At 48.2% G+C, this 17,765-nt stretch overlaps 1 protein-coding gene across 2 annotated transcripts in view; it reads left to right on the forward strand.

The window, feature by feature from the left end:
* Positions 1-458: 458 nt before the first annotated feature.
* The window catches only part of NLRP12 (NLR family pyrin domain containing 12), a 32,979-nt gene continuing 15,672 nt past the window's right edge, over positions 459-17,765 (forward strand). For both annotated transcript variants that reach the window (XM_055309445.1, XM_055309446.1), the window contains exons 1-5: positions 459-893; positions 4,862-4,942; positions 7,881-9,582; positions 15,622-15,792; positions 17,580-17,750. In XM_055309445.1, coding sequence (XP_055165420.1) covers positions 611-893; positions 4,862-4,942; positions 7,881-9,582; positions 15,622-15,792; positions 17,580-17,750 — 2,408 coding nt within the window. In that variant the 5' untranslated portion in view covers positions 459-610. The remainder of the gene's footprint in view (positions 894-4,861; positions 4,943-7,880; positions 9,583-15,621; positions 15,793-17,579; positions 17,751-17,765) is intronic.

The raw sequence follows: 17,765 nt of genomic DNA on the forward strand, positions 1-17,765 counted from the left end.
TGTTTACCCTGCAGTCCCTTTCTGTGCCCACGAAAAGAGAAAACAGCAGGCCCCTGCAAGTAAGGTTCTTAATGCTTCTACCTGGAAGAGAGGTTGGCTACATTTGCCCACACTGCAGGGTTGCGTGCTCAGGGGCCGTCTCCCAGAGCAGGTGCCCTATCCAAGTCCCATGCCAACAGAGAGGAGGTCTAATCCTCCCACGAGGAGGGGCCAGTAGCTAGCTGGATAATACTCCAAGGGACCAGGGGCAGGGGAGAGGCAAGGGAAACAGCAGGAAAGATGAAGGAGGGAGTGTCCTCTTGGCCAGGGAGCCGGGAAGAGGGAGCAGAAGTGAAAGTCTTTCTCATGGTGGAATGGCTCCTGGGATTTCCTAATGTGACCAACTTCCTCTTCTTGGAAGGGGAACACCCACTGGCGCGTTGCGGGGCTGGGCAGGCGTCACCCGAGCGTGACGAAGCTCTATTTCGCCACCAGGGCTTTCCTGTCGGGCTCCTGCAGCCTCGCGCGGAGGCCTGCGGTGGGCCTGCGGGGCCGGGGCCGGGGCCGGGACGCTGGCACCGCGGACACACCCTGGGCTCCGCTTCCGCCCTGCGGGGTGCACGGCGCCCCCATGCCCCGCGCCCGGCCCAGCAGCGGCCTCTGTCGCCTCTCCGCCTACCTGGAAGAGCTGGAGGCGGTGGAGCTGAAGAAGTTCAAGCTGTTCCTGGGCACCGAGGCGGAGGCGGGCCGGATCCCCTGGGGGCGGCTGGAGGCGGCGGGGCCCCTGGACACGGCGCAGCTGCTGGTGGCACACTGCGGGCCCGACGCGGCCTGGCCGCTGGCGCTGGGCCTCTTCCAGCGCATCAACCGGCGGGACCTGTGGGAGAAGGGCCGGAGAGAGGAGCCGGTGAGGGGTAAGGAGGCCACCGGCCGCCGGCCCTGCGGGGGCCACCACCACGCGCAGGAACCCCGAACCCCGAACCCCGGTGCTAGCTGCTGCCCTTGCCGCGCTCGCGCCGCGCTCTGCCTTCGGGCCACGGCGCCCTCGCTGCCGCACTTGCCCCCAGAACTGCCGCTTCGCCACCCAAACCCTGGAGGCACTTCGTCGGGCGCTGGTGCTGTCCTCCCGCACTGGGCCTGGCCCTCGCCCTCAACCACCCTGGCTGCCTTCTGCTGCGCCCCGATCTCTCCCTGCTCTCCCTGATCTCTCTACTGTGTCTTCTGTGCCGTGAGAGAATCACGATGCTGCTAACACCGACCCCCTCCTCTAACGCGGCGTCCACTGCGCGGAATGCCGCGCTCTGCGTCCTAAGTGCTGTGTGACCCACATTGTAATGATCACACCTGTTCTAGAGGTAAGACAACGCAGAGGCTCAGGAGGCCTGGGTGGCTCAGTGGTTGAGCATCTACCCGAAAGACCCTGGTTTGTAGCATTTGCTAATTTCCAAGGTCTAAATACTCCAGGAAGAGCTGATTTGAACTTACCAATGTGGTGTAGACTTGCTTGTAATCATAGAAATTTAGCGGCATAATCTCTTGTCCTGGTGAGGTGTGATGACAAGAGGCCTCCTTAGGCCGGGTTCCAGGTGGCTCCTTCTCTCCTCTCTCCATCCTCGGATAGCACTGGAGAGGCATCCGACTGTGGGAGTATGAAACTGCCTTACATCTTCACATAAGAGAATCAAAGTGCGGGACGCCTGGGTGGCTCAGCAGTTGAGCATTTGCCTTTGGCTCAGGGTGTGATCCTGGATTTCGGGGATCGAGTCCTGCATCGGGCTCCTCGCATGGAGCCTGCTTCTCCTTCCTCTGCCTGTGTCTCTGCCTCTCTTTCTGTGTCTCTCATGAATAAATAAATAAAATAAATCAAAGTGCTATCAGCAATAAAGACAAAAGGATAAGTATGTTCATTTATGATCTCATATCATTGTTTTACTTATAGAAGTTCTAAATACTTCTTGTAGGAGATTCAAATAATATCCTTAATAAGTATTAAGTCCCCACCCTTCTCACATTGCTCCTAAACCTTTCCCCAGCATTATAACTGATAACTTTGGTGAGCATCCTTCACCAGACTGTGTCCTTTCAGTTCATCAAAAGGCAGCCCCATGGGCTGAAGCACAGCTTTTTTTCAGCTGTGTGATCCTGGAGAATCAGTGTACATCTCTGGGCCTCTGTTGTCTCATCAGTAAGACAAAGGGATTGGACCAGCACAGTGGTTCTTGCATGTTAATGTGCTGGGAATCATCCAGACACCTTGCTATAAAAGTAGAATCCAAAACCCCATGGTAGAGATTCTGATTCAGCAGGTTTGGGGCACCAGGAATCTGCATTTGGACTGGATGTGGGTGGCGCTCGTGGCATACTTCAGAAAACACTAAGTTGGAACATCTCTGAATGAAGTCTTTTGTCAGCTGTAATATTCACTGATTACTTTTTTTAAATTGTGGCAAAATACACATAACAAAATTATAAATGAATTGAATTATTCTAGATATGTCATAGAAGTAGAATCATAGGGGATCCCTGGGTGGCGCAGCCGTTTGGCGTCTGCCTTTGGCCCAGGGAGCGATCCTGGAGACCTGGGATCATCAAGTCCCGCATCGGGCTCCCTGTGTGGAGCCTGCTTCTCCCTCTACCTGTGTCTCTCTTTCTCTCATTCTCTATGTCTATCGTGAATAAATAAATAAAATCTTAAAAAAATAAAAAAAAGAAGAAGTGGAATCATAGAGTATCTTTTTGTGACTGGCTTATTTCACATAGCATGATGTTTTCAGGATTCATCCACACTGTAGCATATGTCAGTGTTTTCTTCCTCTTTAAGGCTGAATAATATTCCATCATGTGGAGAATACATACACTAATATATATATATTACATTTTAATTCGTTCATCTCTCTCTCTCTCTTTTTTAAAGATTTATTTACTTATTTATTTATTAGACACAGAGAGAGAGAGGCAGAGACATAGGCAGAGGGAGAAGCAGGTTCCCTGCAGGGAGCCCGATGCACGACTCAATCCCAGGACCCCAGGATCATGACTTGAGCTGAGGCAGCCGCTCAACCACTGAACCACTCAGATGCCCTATCTCTCTCTTTTTTAAAGATTTTATTTATTTGAGAGAAACAGAGAGAGCACAAATATGGGAGGAGGGTCAGAGGGAGAGGGAGAAGCAACTCCACCTAATAGGGAGCCCCACATGGGACTCGATCCCAGGACCCTGGGATCATGACCTGTGCCAAAGGCAGACATTCAACCAATTGAGCCACCAGATGCCTCAATTCATTCATCCCTTGATGAGCATTTGAGTTGCTTCTACCTTTTCGTTATTGTAAATAATGCTATTGTTAACACAGATGTACAACTATCTCTTCAAGTTCTGCTTTCAATTATTCTGAATATATACTTGGAAATGAAATTGTTGGATCCACTAGTAATTCTATTTTATTTTTTTTTAAGATTTTATTTATTTATGCATGAGAGACCAGAGAGAGAGAGAGAGAGGCAGAGCCACAGGCAGAGGGAGAAGCAGGCTCCATGCCCGGAGCCTGACGTGGGACTCAATCCTGGGTCTCCAGGATCACGCCCTGGGCTGAAGGTGGCACCAAACCACTGAGCCACCGGGGCTGCCCCAGTAATTCTATTTTAATATTTTAAGGAGCAGTGTTTTCCATAGTGGCTGCACCATTTTACATTCCCACTACGGAAGCACAAGGATTCCAATTTTCCCACAACCCCCACCAACACTTGTTATCTGCAGGTTTGGGGGCTTTTTCTTTATGGAAAAAAAAAAAAGAAAAAGAAAGAAAACAAAACGAAAACCAACTCTATGCCTGACGTGGGGCTTGAACTTATCACCCTGAGATCAGGAGTCCCGTGCTCCAACAACTGAGCCAGCCAGGTGCCCCCTCTGTTATGTTTGTGGTCTACTTCTGCTAGGAAGACTAGCCAAGTGGGGAGCCTGTCCCACCAGGTGGGGGCATACCTGCCAGAGCACTGGAACTCACAGGTAGGCTTGCACTTTAGGGTCCTGTGAAGCTCAAAGATGTCCAGGAAGCACTTGGGATTTTTTTTTTTTTTTTTTTTATGATAGTCACAGAGAGAGAGAGAGAGAGAGAGGCAGAGACACAGGCAGAGGGAGAAGCAGGCTCCATGCACTGGGAGCCCGACGTGGGATTGGATCCCGGGTCTCCAGTATCGTGCCCTGGGCCGAAGGCAGGCGCTAAACCGCTGCGCCACCCAGGGATCCCAGCACTTGGGATTCTTGACCTTACAATGCATCCGCAGAAAAGCCTTTCCTGGTCACCCAAACTAAAATACTACTTTCAACCGCTCTGTCACGTACACTTGTTTTAGACACAACTTTCATCATTATCTGAAGTTATACAAAGTGTTTATTATTTTTAGAAATTCAACTCCCCATGCCAAAAGTATGTAAGGTCCACGGAGCAGAGACCTTGTTTATTGCTGTGTTTCCAATGCAAGCAAAATTTGCCTGGATAACACTGGTGCCAGTGATGCTTGGAGAGGTGGGTGGATGAGACCTGACCAAGGACTGGAGGGAGGGAATTCAAGCTAACTCACAACTTCCTGCCTGAGGGGATTTGTTGGATGGACCGAGGTGCCAATCACCATGATGTGTACCCAGGAAGGAGAGTGGGTTATGATGAACAAGTGTTTTCAGCAGTGCTGCATGTGAGGTGACCGCCAATCATTCGGGGTGTGGGTGGGCAGACAGTTATCATGTAGACAGTTTGATGTAATAGTAACTAATATGTTTTAAATTGACATATAAGTTATATTCATTTCAGGTGTGCAAAGTAGCTATTATTATTGAGAGCTAGCCAGGTATATGCTAGCTGATCTCCTAAAATGTCTCTTCCAGATACTCCACCTGGTGACCCATCCTCACTGGGGAGCCAGTCAGCATGTTCTCTGGAAGTCTTTCCTGGAGCTCTAAGAAGAGGTGAGCCATGAGCCATGTATCTTGCAGACTGCACAAGGCTACACACACCAGACTATTCAACAGAGTAGATCAAGAAAAAAAAAAAAAAAAGATATTTATTTAATGTTTGCCTATAACAAGAGATCTTGACCTGGGTGGTTGCAGAGTTTATGTAACAGATTAACAACACTGTCAAAGCCCCAACATCTTGCTGTTTCATTTGTCCTAAGACTTGTCACCTCATGGTTGCATGTTGGCAACCGAACCACGCAAGTGACTTCCAAGCAGGGGAGAAAAGAGAGACAAAAAGGCTTTCTTCCTCAAGAGAGAATCATTTTATTCAGGAATAAAATCCTTTCAATAAGCTTACTCCTTCTCAGTGGTCATCTCTGTGTTCCTCATTGGTCAGGACTGGGGCACATTCCCAGACCAGCCGCTGGCAACAAGGAATGAGATTGCTCACGAATGGTTTAGCCAAACTGTTCTTCATCCTCTGGGGCTTGTGAAAGGACAGCATTCACTGGAATCAAGGGATCAGCACCCATTACCTTAATAGAATCAGGATTGTTGGCAAAGAAGAAATGACTGTGGGCTGCTGGAAAGACGGCACCACTGTTAACTATAATACAAATAGGGGATCCCTAGGTGGCTCAGCGGTTTGGCTCCTGCCTTTGGCCCGGGGCGCAATCCTGGAGTCTTGGGATCGAGTCCCACGTCGGGCTCCCGGCGTGGAGCCTGCTTCTCCCTCTGCCTGTGTCTCTGCCTCATTCTCTCTCTCTCTCTCTCTCTCTGTGTGTGTCTATCATGAATAAATAAAATAAACAAATATTTAAAAAAAACTATAATACAAATAATTCTGGACACCTTTCAAGGCATCTTAATGCACTGGGCATAGCACATGGTCAATATATGGTAACTCCATCTTTATTCTCATCATTATGTTAAGCTTTTCTAGTTTCCAAATATTCCCTGTGTCTCAAAATAAGAACACTTTCTCCCCAGGAAAAGACTAAGACTTTCACAAAATCCGAATATTACTGTCCCAATTATCTTTGTTCAACTGAAAAATGCTTTCTACATGAAATAGAATCACAGCTGACAAAAGAGAAGTACAATTGACATATTTATGAACCTAGTATTAGTATTTATCAATACACATTAAGGGAGCTAATAAAATAATTTTATCAACCGATGAATGGATAAACAGAATATGGTGTGTATATATATATACATGTATATATGTATGTATACATGTATATACATATATATACATACAATGGAATATTATTCAGACTCAAAGAGGAATGAAATTCTGATACTTGCTACAGCATGAGCATACTTTGAAAACATGATGCTAAGTCAAATGCGTCAACATAAAAAGACAGATATGGTGTGATTCCTCTTACATGAAGTACCTAAAGTAGACGTGAGACAGAAAGTGGAACAGTGGCTGCCAGGGGCTGGGTAGGGGAAGGAATAAGGAGTTAGTGCTTAGTAGGCATACAGTTTCTGTTGAGGATGAGGAAAGTTCTGGAAATGGATAGTGGTGATGATTACATAGCTTTGTGAATGCACATGATGTCACCAAATCCATCAAACACTTAAAAATGGTAAAAATGCTAAGTTTTACGTTACATATATTTTACTATAATTAAAAATAAAAGAAGTACATGCATTCTTTTCGAGAGAGTCCTGGGCTCAAATTTAGATCTCTTTTTAAACCTTCCTTTGGCCAGATTTTTTTTTTTTAAGATTTTATTTATTTATTCATGAGAGACACACAGAGAGAGGTGGGGATATATGCAGAGGGAGAAGCAGTTTCCCTGCAGGCAGCCTGATGTGGGACTTGATCCTGGAACTTCAGGATCATGTCCTGAGATGAAGGCAGATGCTCAGCTGATGAACCACCCAGGTGTCCCCCTTTGACCAGATATTACAGGCCTCTGGTTACATCCAAATACAAAAGGATACATTTTTCTCTGGAGCAGGGTTCCTCCACCTGGGCACCATTGGCAATTTGGGCTGGATCATTCTTTATTGTGGGGTGTCCTGGGCACTATAGGATGTTGAATAGCATCCCTGGCCTCCACCCACTAGATGGTAGTAGCCTGCCCCTCACCCTTATTTGTTACAGCCAAAAATATCTCCAGACCTTACCAGAAATGCCCTGGGGGACGTGTGTGTACACACAATCACCTTGGTGAGCACTGCTGTTCTAGATTATGCATTCACTTCTATACCAAGTAGATTTCCCTAAGAGACTTTAAACACAGGACTTATAGAACGAGTAAGTTCTCTAAACTACTTTCTCAAACTTTTTTTTTTTTAAGATTTAATTTATTCATGGGAGACACAGAGAGAGGTACAGACATAGACAGAGGGAGAAGCAGGATCCCTATGTGGAGCCCTATGTGGGACTCGATCCGGAGACTCTGGGATCACAAACCCAAGCCAAAAGCAGATGCTCAACCACTGAGCCACCCAGGTGCCCTGCCTTCTCACACTTAAATGTGTATGCAAATCATAAAGCAGTCTTGTTAGAAATGTGGTTTCTGATTCAGTAGGTGGGTAGTGGGGCTCACTTTTGCATTTCCCACCAGCATCTTGTGAGCCCACATGGGATTTCAGTGTCTCTTCACCGGGAGGACCCAAGAGAACCAGTGGCAGAGACTGACACATTCCTCTAGGTGCCCTTATGGTCTTCCAGCAGCTCCTGGGCGTGGGCCCCCTTTGAGTAGCAAGAATAGTGCCTCAGGACAGTCCTCATGTTAGTACCTCTGCTTCTCAAGAAAAGGGAAGATCTTTATAGAGAAATACCAAAGTTCCCAGGCTCCATCCAGAAAACTGTCCCAAGGATATTGCAGAACAAATAGACACTAGACTGAGGTTTGCTTTAACTCACGAATCCGTGCACGATTGCTGACGAGTCTCCCACGGACCCCTCATTCCTCTCGGTTAGATCCCCGGGAAACGTACAGGGACTATGTTCGCAGGAAGTTCCGGCTGATGGAAGACCGCAACGCACGCCTAGGAGAATGCGTCAACCTCAGCCAGAGGTACACCCCCCTCCTCCTGGTGAAGGAACACTCAAATCCCATGTGGGCCCAGCAGAAGCTTCTGGACACAGGCCGGGGGCAGGCGAGAACCGTGGGACACCAGGCCAGCTTCATCCAGATGGAGACCCTCTTCGAGCCCGACGAGGAGCGCCCCGAGCCGCCGCGCACCGTGGTCCTGCAGGGAGCAGCGGGGATGGGCAAGTCCATGCTGGCCCACAAGGTGATGCTGGACTGGGCCGACGGGAGGCTCTTCCAGGACAGGTTTGATTACCTCTTCTACATCAACTGCAGGAAGATGAACCAGAGCACTGAGGAGCAGAGCGCCCAGGATCTCATCTCCAGCTGCTGGCCTGAGCCCAGCGTACCCCTCCAGGAGCTTGTCCGAGTCCCTGAGCGCCTCCTCTTCATCATTGATGGCTTCCATGAGCTAAAACCCTCTTTCCACGACCCTCAGGGCCCCTGGTGCCTCTGCTGGGAGGAGAAACGGCCCACAGAGCTTCTTCTCAGCAGCCTGATTCGGAAGAAGCTGCTGCCTGAGCTGTCTGTGCTCATCACCATCAGGCCCACGGCTTTGGAGAAACTCCACCGCTTGCTGGAGCACCCCAGGCATGTGGAGATCCTGGGCTTCTCTGAGGCAGAAAGGAAGGAGTACTTCTATAAGTATTTCCACAATGCAGAGCAGGCCGGTCAAGTCTTCAATTTCATCAGGGACAATGAGCCCCTCTTCACTCTATGCTTTGTCCCCATGGTGTGCTGGGTGGTTTGTACCTGCCTCAAGCAGCAGTTGGAGGATGGGGGGCTTCTAAGACAGACATCCAGGACCACCACAGCAGTGTACATGCTCTACCTCTTGAGTCTGATGCAGCCCAAGCCAGGGAGCCCAATCCTCCAGTCCCCACCCAACCAGAGAGGGCTGTGCTCTTTGGCGGCAGATGGCCTCTGGAATCAGAAAATTCTATTTGAGGAGCAGGACCTCCGGAAGCATGGCCTAGATGGGGCAGATGTCTCTTCCTTCCTCAACATGAACATCTTCCAGAAGGATATCAACTGTGAAAAGTTCTACAGCTTCATCCACTTGAGCTTCCAGGAATTCTTTGCTGCCATGTACTATATCCTGGATCTTGGGGAGAGCAGGTCCAGCCCAGAACACAATGTGACGAGGCTGTTAGCTGAGTACGAGTTTTCAGAAAGGAGCTTCTTGGCACTCACTGTCCGTTTCCTGTTTGGACTCCTGAATGAGGAGACAAGGAGCTACCTGGAGAAGAGTCTTTGCTGGAAGGTCTCACCTCACGTCAAGGTGGAGCTGCTGGAGTGGATCCAAAGGAAAGCTCAGAGCGAGGGTTCCACTCTGCAGCAGGGCTCCTTGGAGCTCTTCAGCTGTCTGTATGAGATCCAGGAGGAGGATTTCATCCAACAGGCCCTGAGCCCCTTCCAAGTGGTAGTGGTCAGCAACATTGCCACCAAGATGGAACACATGATTTCCTCCTTTTGTGTGAAGAACTGTAGGAGTGCCCTGGTGCTGCACTTGCATGGGGCTGCCTACAGCCCGGATGAAGACGATGGGGGGAGATGGGCTTCAGGGCCCCAGATGCTACCGACACAGATGTAAGTACTCAACGGGGCTCACTCTCGAAGTTTCTGCTCTCCACCATGTTCATATTCTCAACTGGGGTTGATTTTGCCCCCACCCCAGGAGATATTGGCAATATCTAGAGATATGTTGAGTTTTCATAACGAGGAGATGGGGGGCACTATGGCTTTTGGAGGCTTAGGCCAGGGATTCTGCAAAGATACCCCACAGTGCCCAGGATGGCCTCCCACAATAGACGATGGTCTGGCCCCCAAATGTCAACACTGCCCAGGTTAGTGTCCTGCATTTAAACAGTACTCATTTGGACTAAACTGGGGCTATGGTCAAGGAAATTGTATCCAGCCAACAAATATTATCAAGGGTGCTTTTCTGGAGTGCATAGTGTGACCAAGCACCTGCCAGCACAGACATCCTAATGGGAAGAGAGAGAGACAAGGAACAGTAAATAAATAAACAAGCAAACCAGGAAAAAAAAAAAAAAAAAGCTCATTTAGGTAATTTCAGGAGGAGAGAACTATTACAATGAAAATAAAACAGGGTGCAGTAAGAGGCAGTGATATGGAGGTATGGAGGGTTGGGTGGTATCAAGAGGAGATAGAGGAAGGAATCTTTGAGGAAGTGACTGTTTTGGCTTTTTGGCTAAGACTTTGTGTTGGTTTGGGTTCCCCAAGGAGTCATCTTAGATGCAAAAATTTGAATGTAAGTAACATCCAGAAGAAGAAAAATCGTCCTTTTTCTTTCTACCCTCTTAGATCTTGTACGGAGGCCTGTAAATTAAACTGAAAAGGGGGTGGCTCAGTGGTTGAGCGTCTGCCTTCGGCCCAGGGCCTGATCCTGGAGACCCGGGATCGAGTCCCATGTTGGGCTCCCTGCGTGGAGCCTGCTTCTCCTTCTGCCTGTGTCTCTGCCTCTCTCTCTCTCTCTCTCTCTCTCTCTCTCTCTCTGTCTCTCATGAATAAATAAATAAAATCTTTTAAAAATTTTAAAAAAATAAAAAATAAACTGAAAAGAGACAGATTAACAGAGAAAAACAAAGATGTTATTAGATCTTTCTTAGTTCTGGGGTGCCTGGTTGGTTCAGTCGGTAGAGCATGCAACTTTTTGATCTCAGGGCCATGCATTCAAGCCCCACATTGGGCATTAAAAAAAAGGAGTTTATTAATTCATCTGCACTTGTACCTGGGAATCCCCAGAGATGAGTAACTCAAAGGGATGGTTAGAACCTGGGCTTTTATAGCATTCTAACAGAAGAACAGTATATTTTTTTAAAGCATCAGCAAGACAAAAGAAAGGGACACTGAGGTTAGTTGTTAGAAGTTGTTAGGGAGGTTAGTTGTGAGAAGGCAGAAATATGGGGGAAACTAATGGGCTGAGATGTGTTTGTGCAGGTCTGTCTTAGAGCTGTAGTGGGAGAAAATTCTCTTCTCTCTTTGGGTCTCTGGCTGGGCCTAAGAATTAAATTGACAGAGGCATCTGGGTGGCTTAGTGGTTGAGCATCTGCCTTCAGCTCAGAACCTGATCCTGGGGTCCTGGGATCAAGTCCCGCATCAGGCTGCCTGCAGGGAACCTGCTTCTCCCTCTGCCTGTGTCTCTGCCTCTCTCTGTGTGTCTCATAAATAAATAAAATCTTTTAAAAAATTTTAAATTGGCCTATGATAAACAAACAAACTGACATGATAGATTCACAGGAGAAAAGCAGGCAAATTTTATTGAATTTTCACATGTCCTTGGAGCCCTACCAGAGCAGGAAGTACTCAAACATTTTGATTAAAAAACAATCAGCCTGTAAAGAATTGACAGGCCACCTAAGGACATATCAGGCTGAATTTTGAATTAGCATATAATGCCATTAACAGAGCTACATTTAAAGTATCTCTGACATTAGGGATCCCTGGAAGCTCAGCGGGTGAGAGCCTGCCTTTGGTCCAGGGTATGATCCTGGAGTCCCAGGATTGAGTCCCACATTGGGCTCCCTGCATGGAGCCTGCTTCTGTTCTCTCTCTCTCTCTCTCTCTCTCTCTCCCCCTCTGTGTCTCTCATGAATAAATAAATAAAGTCTTTAAAATAAAGTATCTCTGAAATTAGAGGCACCTGGGTAGCTTAGTTGGTTAAGCATCTGACTCTTGATTTCGGCTCAGGTCATCATCTCAAGGTCCTGGGATTGAACCTCATGTTGGGCTCCCCACTCTGTGAGGAGTCTGCTTATCTCTCTCTCATTCTGCTCCTCCCCCACCTCCCTCCCTCCCCCCCCATAAATAAATAAATAAATAAATAAATAAATAAATAAATAAATAAATAAATCTTTTAAGAAAAATAAATAAAAGATCTCTGAAATTAGGGGCGCCTGGCTGGCTCAGTCAGTGGAACATGTGACTCTTGATCTTGGGGTCATGACTTTGAGCCCCACATTGGGCATAGTTTACTTAAAAAAAAAAGAAAAGAATTGACAAGACAAAGGGCTTTGAGGTGGGGGGGCAGTACATGGTGAACAAATAACTAGGTTGTTTATATAGACTTCTTGGCCTGGAATTCACTCCCTAGTGATCAGGATGCCTCCCTTTCTTCTGGGACAGGAAGGAGACTCTTCACATGGGAGATTGACCCATTCTCAGGGAAGAAGCGCCAGATGGTGGTGGAGTAGGGGGTCAGTGATCATCCTGCCTCTGCCACTTTCTCAGACTCCTTCAGCTCAAGACATTTAAGAAGCCATTTCTTGGGCTAGTGTGTTCTGAACCCCTCTGGCACGAAATTTCCATCTTCATGGCCATAAAACTTCCCCAGGAGAGGGGATTTGTGGCATCCCTCACTTTCAGATAACAGAAGTTCTGGAAAGGCTTCTTTCTGCACCTCGGTTGCTTTTTGTTGTTGTTGTTGTTGTTTAAAGGTTTTTATTTCTTTATGCATGAGAGACACAGAGAGAGGTAGAGACATAGGCAGAGGGAGAAGCAGGTTCCCCACAGGGAGCCTGATGTGGGACTTGATCCCAGGACCCCGGGGATCACGACCTGAGGCAAAGGCAGACACTGAACCACTAAGTCACCTAGGTGCCCTCCTTTGCCTTAAACTCAAAATAATCCTTATGCCATCGTGGCATATTTGGGGATGTCAGATTCTGGCCGCACAGAGCACTTTCTTTGGGAGGTAATCCCAGAAAGTAGAGAAGACAAGGAAGGAAGGCAGCCAACAGAGAGAACATCATCCGGCTGGTCACTCATGGGACCCAGAGGTACTTCCCACCTGCTCCTCGGGACAGGGGAGCAGGGGTCTTGAGTTGTACATGAGTCAGGTTGGGGCATTGGCCCCCAGGGTCTCCCAGGCCACTAATGTCAGCTTTTGACCTCAGTGAGGAGGTGACTCAGTCATGTGAAAATTTAGGAAGGAGAGGCATCCTAGGGCCAGGGGTACAGGCGGTAGGGACAGGATGCATGGACATCCCGCTCTGACTGGAGGCTTATTTCCAGTTACTACTCTGCCTGGCTCTTCATGACTCTTCGTCCCACGTGGAGGCACAATTCTGGTAACCAGGTTCCTCCCAGACCTAGTTGCCATTAATGTGCACTAAATGTGGGGCCATGTACCCAGGACTTTCAGCTACCATGCTCCAGGATGCAAGAGGGGAGTGAAGATCAGTAGCCTGGGGTTTGATCCTGACTCTGCTGCTCACTAGCTGTGTGGCTTTGCCCATCACCTCTGTTCATCAAGTCTCAATGTTTCTGTGCAGAAAATGGAATTTCAACTCCTACCTTATGGGGTTCATTGTGAAGGCTCAACACTGAGTTGTGTGCAGGGTCAGAAGCTAACAAATGTTAGATGTCATTTTTTAGATGACATTTTCATGACTGTGTAGACACTCTAAGTACAATGATTTGTTAGTCCTACAGCTCTATTGTGGTTAAGGTCACATAATGTTATATATATAAATATCACGGGGCACCTGGGCGGCTCAGTGGTTGAGCATCTGCTTTTGGCTCAGGTCGTGATTCCAGGGCCCTGGGATCGAGTCCCACATCAGGGTCCCCACAGGAAGCCTGCTTCTCCTTCTGCCTATGTCTCTGTCTCTCCCAAATAAATACATAAAGGGATCCCTGGGTGGCCAGTGGTTTAGTGCCTGCCTTCAGCCCAGGGTGTGATCCTGGAGTCCTGGGATCAAGTCCCACATCGGGCTCCCTGCATGGAGCCTGCTTCTCCCTCTGCCTATATCTCTGCCCCTCTCTCTCTGTGTCTCTCATGAATAAATAAATAAAATATTTTTAAAATAATAATAAATTTTAAAAATAAAGTAAAAAAAATAACACATAAGTGGAGAAAACAGTATTTACTGATAATCTCCCCTGTGAGCTCATCATGTAGCCTTACCACGTAGCCACATTTGGCCATAAATTGACCTATCACCCTCTACTCTTTTTTTTTTAAGATTTTATGTATTTATTCATGAAAGACAGACAGAGAGAGAGAGAGAGAGAGAGAGAGAGAGAGAGAGGCAGAAGCAGGCTCCATGCACAAAGCCAGATGTGGGACTCGATCCCAGGACTCCGGGATCACTCCCTGAGCCAAAAGCAGACGCTCAACCACTGAGCAACCCAGTGGGTTGGGTCCCTATCACCCTCTACTCTTGCTTTTCTCTCTTTCTCTCTCAAACATTTCATTTTTTTATTTTAATTTTTTTTAAGTTTTATTTATTTATTCATGAGAGACACACAGAGAGAGAGAGAGAGGCAGGGACACAGGCAGCGGGAGAAGCAGGCTCCATGCAGGGAGCCCAATGCGGGACTCGATCCCAGGACTCCAGGACCACACCCTGGGCTCTAAAGGCAGGAGCTCAACTACTGAGCCACCTGGGCGTCCCTCAAACATTTTATTTTTAAAAAATTTTAATTTACATTCAATTAATTAACATATAATGTGTTAATGGTGTCAGAGGTAGAGGTCAGCGATTCATTGGTCTTACTCTTTCAAATATTTTTTTTAAGATTTTATTTATAAATGATAGACATACATGCGCGCACACACACACATGGGGCAGAGACACAGGCAGAGGGAGAAGCAGGCTTCATGCAGAGAACCTGATACAGAACTCGATCCCGGAACTCCAGGATCACGCCCTGGGCTAAAGGTAGGTGCTAAACCGCTGAGCCACCCAGGGATCCCTTCTCTCAAATATTTTAAAGCAAATCTGAGTCAAGTCATTTCACCCACATGGCACCAGATACTCACCTACTGCTGAACTAAATCGTTCAACATTGATCCCTAACAGAGAAGGATGTTGTTTCCCCATGAGCACTGTGGCTCCACCCCAGCTAACGGTTTCCTGACATCTGATACCCAGTCCATAGCTGCATACAGGTGCACCCAGGTATCTCTATCAGCACTGCTGTGTTCCAGCCAGCATCCAGGCCCTGTGCACACATGGTATTTTCTTGATACATCTCTTAATCTCTCTCTCTCTCTCTCTCTCTCTCTCTCTTTTCTACAGTAGCTCCATTCTGACTCTTTGTTCCATGACCATGTCTTGTTGGAGGAGCTGGGCATTTGTCTTTAGTATGTGATCACCTTTGCTAGTGGTCAGTATTTTCAGCTTCGTGCACCAGGCAGCTACTTTCTTTTGCAAATACTCCATTCTGCCATCGAAGCAGTAAGCACCGTAGAAAAACACCTTGCCTAGTGGGCAAGCTTGTGTTCCAATAGAACCATTTAGGAAGATCCGGCTCCAAGGCTGTGGTTAGCCCACCCCCACCCAAGGACACCCACAGGCAGGCTAAGTGCTCCGTCCTATTTCCAGTCTCCTGAGGGACATTGGACAAGCCCCCAGGGTCATTCAGATGATAAAATAAAGATGACAGGGGCTTCTGGAGGGTTCAGTTGGTAGAGTGTGCAACTCTTGATTTCAGCGTTGGGAGTTCAAGCCTTGCATTGGGCATGGGGCCTACTTAAAAAATGTAAAAAATAAAGATGACAAGATGCTTCATAAATTGTGAGGTGACACATGATTCCCCACACAATCATTGTACAGTGGTTGGTTTGACTAGGCTTTGTCCTGTCTCTCCTTCTTGCAGACCCGAGAAGAACGTTTTGCCAGATGCCTACAGCAAACAGCTTGCTGCCGCTCTGAGCACCAACCCGAATCTGACAGAGCTGGTTTTGTACCGCAACGCGTTGGGCAGCCGGGGGGTGAGGCTGCTGTGTCAGGGGCTCAGACACCCCAGCTGCAAACTTCAAAACCTGAGGTGAGTCCAGGCGAGTCTGCACCCTGTCCTCAGGGGGCTCTGTCAGAAGGAATATATAGTGGTGTGTGTTCCTGCTGGCACACTCTGGGTTTCCAGGGGTTAGGATTTTAGGGTATGAATTTAGTGGGGGACACGACCCAGCCCACAGCAGAAGCAGTTAGTACAAATGCCAGCGTCATTACCTCCCACTTTTCTTATTTTAGCTCCTTCTTTCCAGGCTTCCTATCTCCAATTACACTACCTGAGTTGAAAGTTGAGTACACAAAGTCGTAGTAATTAAAACAGTCCAGTGCCAGGAGCTCCTGGCTGGCTCAGTTGAGGAGTGTGCGACTCTTAATCTCGGGGCCCTGAGTTCGAGCCCCACATCGGGAGGCAGAGATTACTTAAAAAACAAAACGGGGACACTTGGGTGGCTCAGTGGTTGAGGGTCTGCCTTTGGCTCAGGGCATGACTCTGGGGTCCTGGGATCAAGTCCCACATCGGGCTCCCCACAGGGAGCCTGCTTCTCCCTCTGCCTGTGTCTCTGCCTCTCTCTCTCTGGGTCTCTCATAAATAAATAGATAAAATCTTTAAAAAAATTTATAAAAAGAAACAGACAAGAAGTTAAGATGGTAAATGCTACGTTATGCATATTTTACCACGCTGCTATCAAACATGGCAATATGAAGGCACAGCTTGTAGGAATTAGATGGCACCCAGCTGAGGGAACCCAGAGTGTCTGAATCCTGACCCAGAACACAGTGCCGTTCCCTTAGCCCATCCTGCAGGGCAGACACAGGGATAGGGATCCGGATTGGGGCCCAGTAAAGCAAGCTACCGTTTTGTGAGCAGCACGTGGGCCCGATCCCAAAGAAATAATAATAAATAATACCATTCTTTCTTGACTTTGTGCCACGTGCAAGGAGCCATGCCAAGAACTTACATTACATATGTCTCCAGTTAATTCGGGTCAATGCCATCAGCCCTGCTCTGGTGCAGCTCAGAGAGAGAGACACACACACAGTGATGAGCAAGCTTCTGTGTGGCCCTGGCAGGAGGCGTGTGGCCCAAGCAGGTGCCTTGGGACCTGCTGGCTACTCAGAGTCTCCTTCTCCAAGTGAAGGGGTAAGCCCCCTCCCCCCCCCCGCAGAGCCAGCAGGAGAGGCCTCAAATTCCTCTCTAAAGGCACCTCTGTGATAGCGCTCCCGTGCTAAAGCACCAAGACACCTTATGTTATTCTTGTTCCTTTTATTTTTTTATTGACACATCATTGACATGCTGGATGTCAAAACATGCAATGGTGTTTTCCCTTTGTTTTTTTTTTTTTTAATTTTATTTTTTTATCCATGAGACACACAGAAGAGAGAGGCTGGGACACAGGCAGAGGGAGAAGCAGGCTCCCTGCAAGAAGCTCTATGTGGGACTCGATTCCAGGACCTCTTTTGGATCGTGCCCTGAGCCAAAGGCAGACAGACGCTCCATCACTGAGCCACCCAGGGGACCCTCAGTGGTGTTTTTTCTTTAGGGTAGGCACGGACTTGAGCAAATGTATCTGCTAACTCCAGAACATTTTCATCACAGCAGAAACAGCCTATCCCTTAGCTGTCCACCCTGCTCCACTCCCCCGCCTGTCCCCACCACCACCACCCCTTGCCCCACCCCGCCCCTGGGCACCCTGTGATCTCCTTTCTTTTACTTCAGAAAGAGGAGAGAATAGGTACAGACCAAAGGAAGGAGGGAGACAAAGGGTGAGGGGCAGAACCCACAGAACACCGGTGACCTGGCCCTTCCCCCTCTCTCCCACCCAGCCTGAAGAGGTGCTGCGTGGCCAGCTCCGCCTGCCAGGACCTTGCGGCTGCCCTGATGGCCAATCAGAATCTAAGGAGGATGGACCTGAGCAGCAACAAGCTGGGGCTGCCAGGCCTGAGAGCACTCTGCAAGGGGCTCCGGCATCCCAGATGCAAGCTGCAGGTGATCCAGTGAGTCTACCCAAT

The sequence above is a fragment of the Nyctereutes procyonoides genome, unplaced genomic scaffold, assembly GCF_905146905.1.
Source record: "Nyctereutes procyonoides isolate TBG_1078 unplaced genomic scaffold, NYPRO_anot_genome, whole genome shotgun sequence".
Lineage (NCBI taxonomy): Eukaryota > Metazoa > Chordata > Mammalia > Carnivora > Canidae > Nyctereutes > Nyctereutes procyonoides.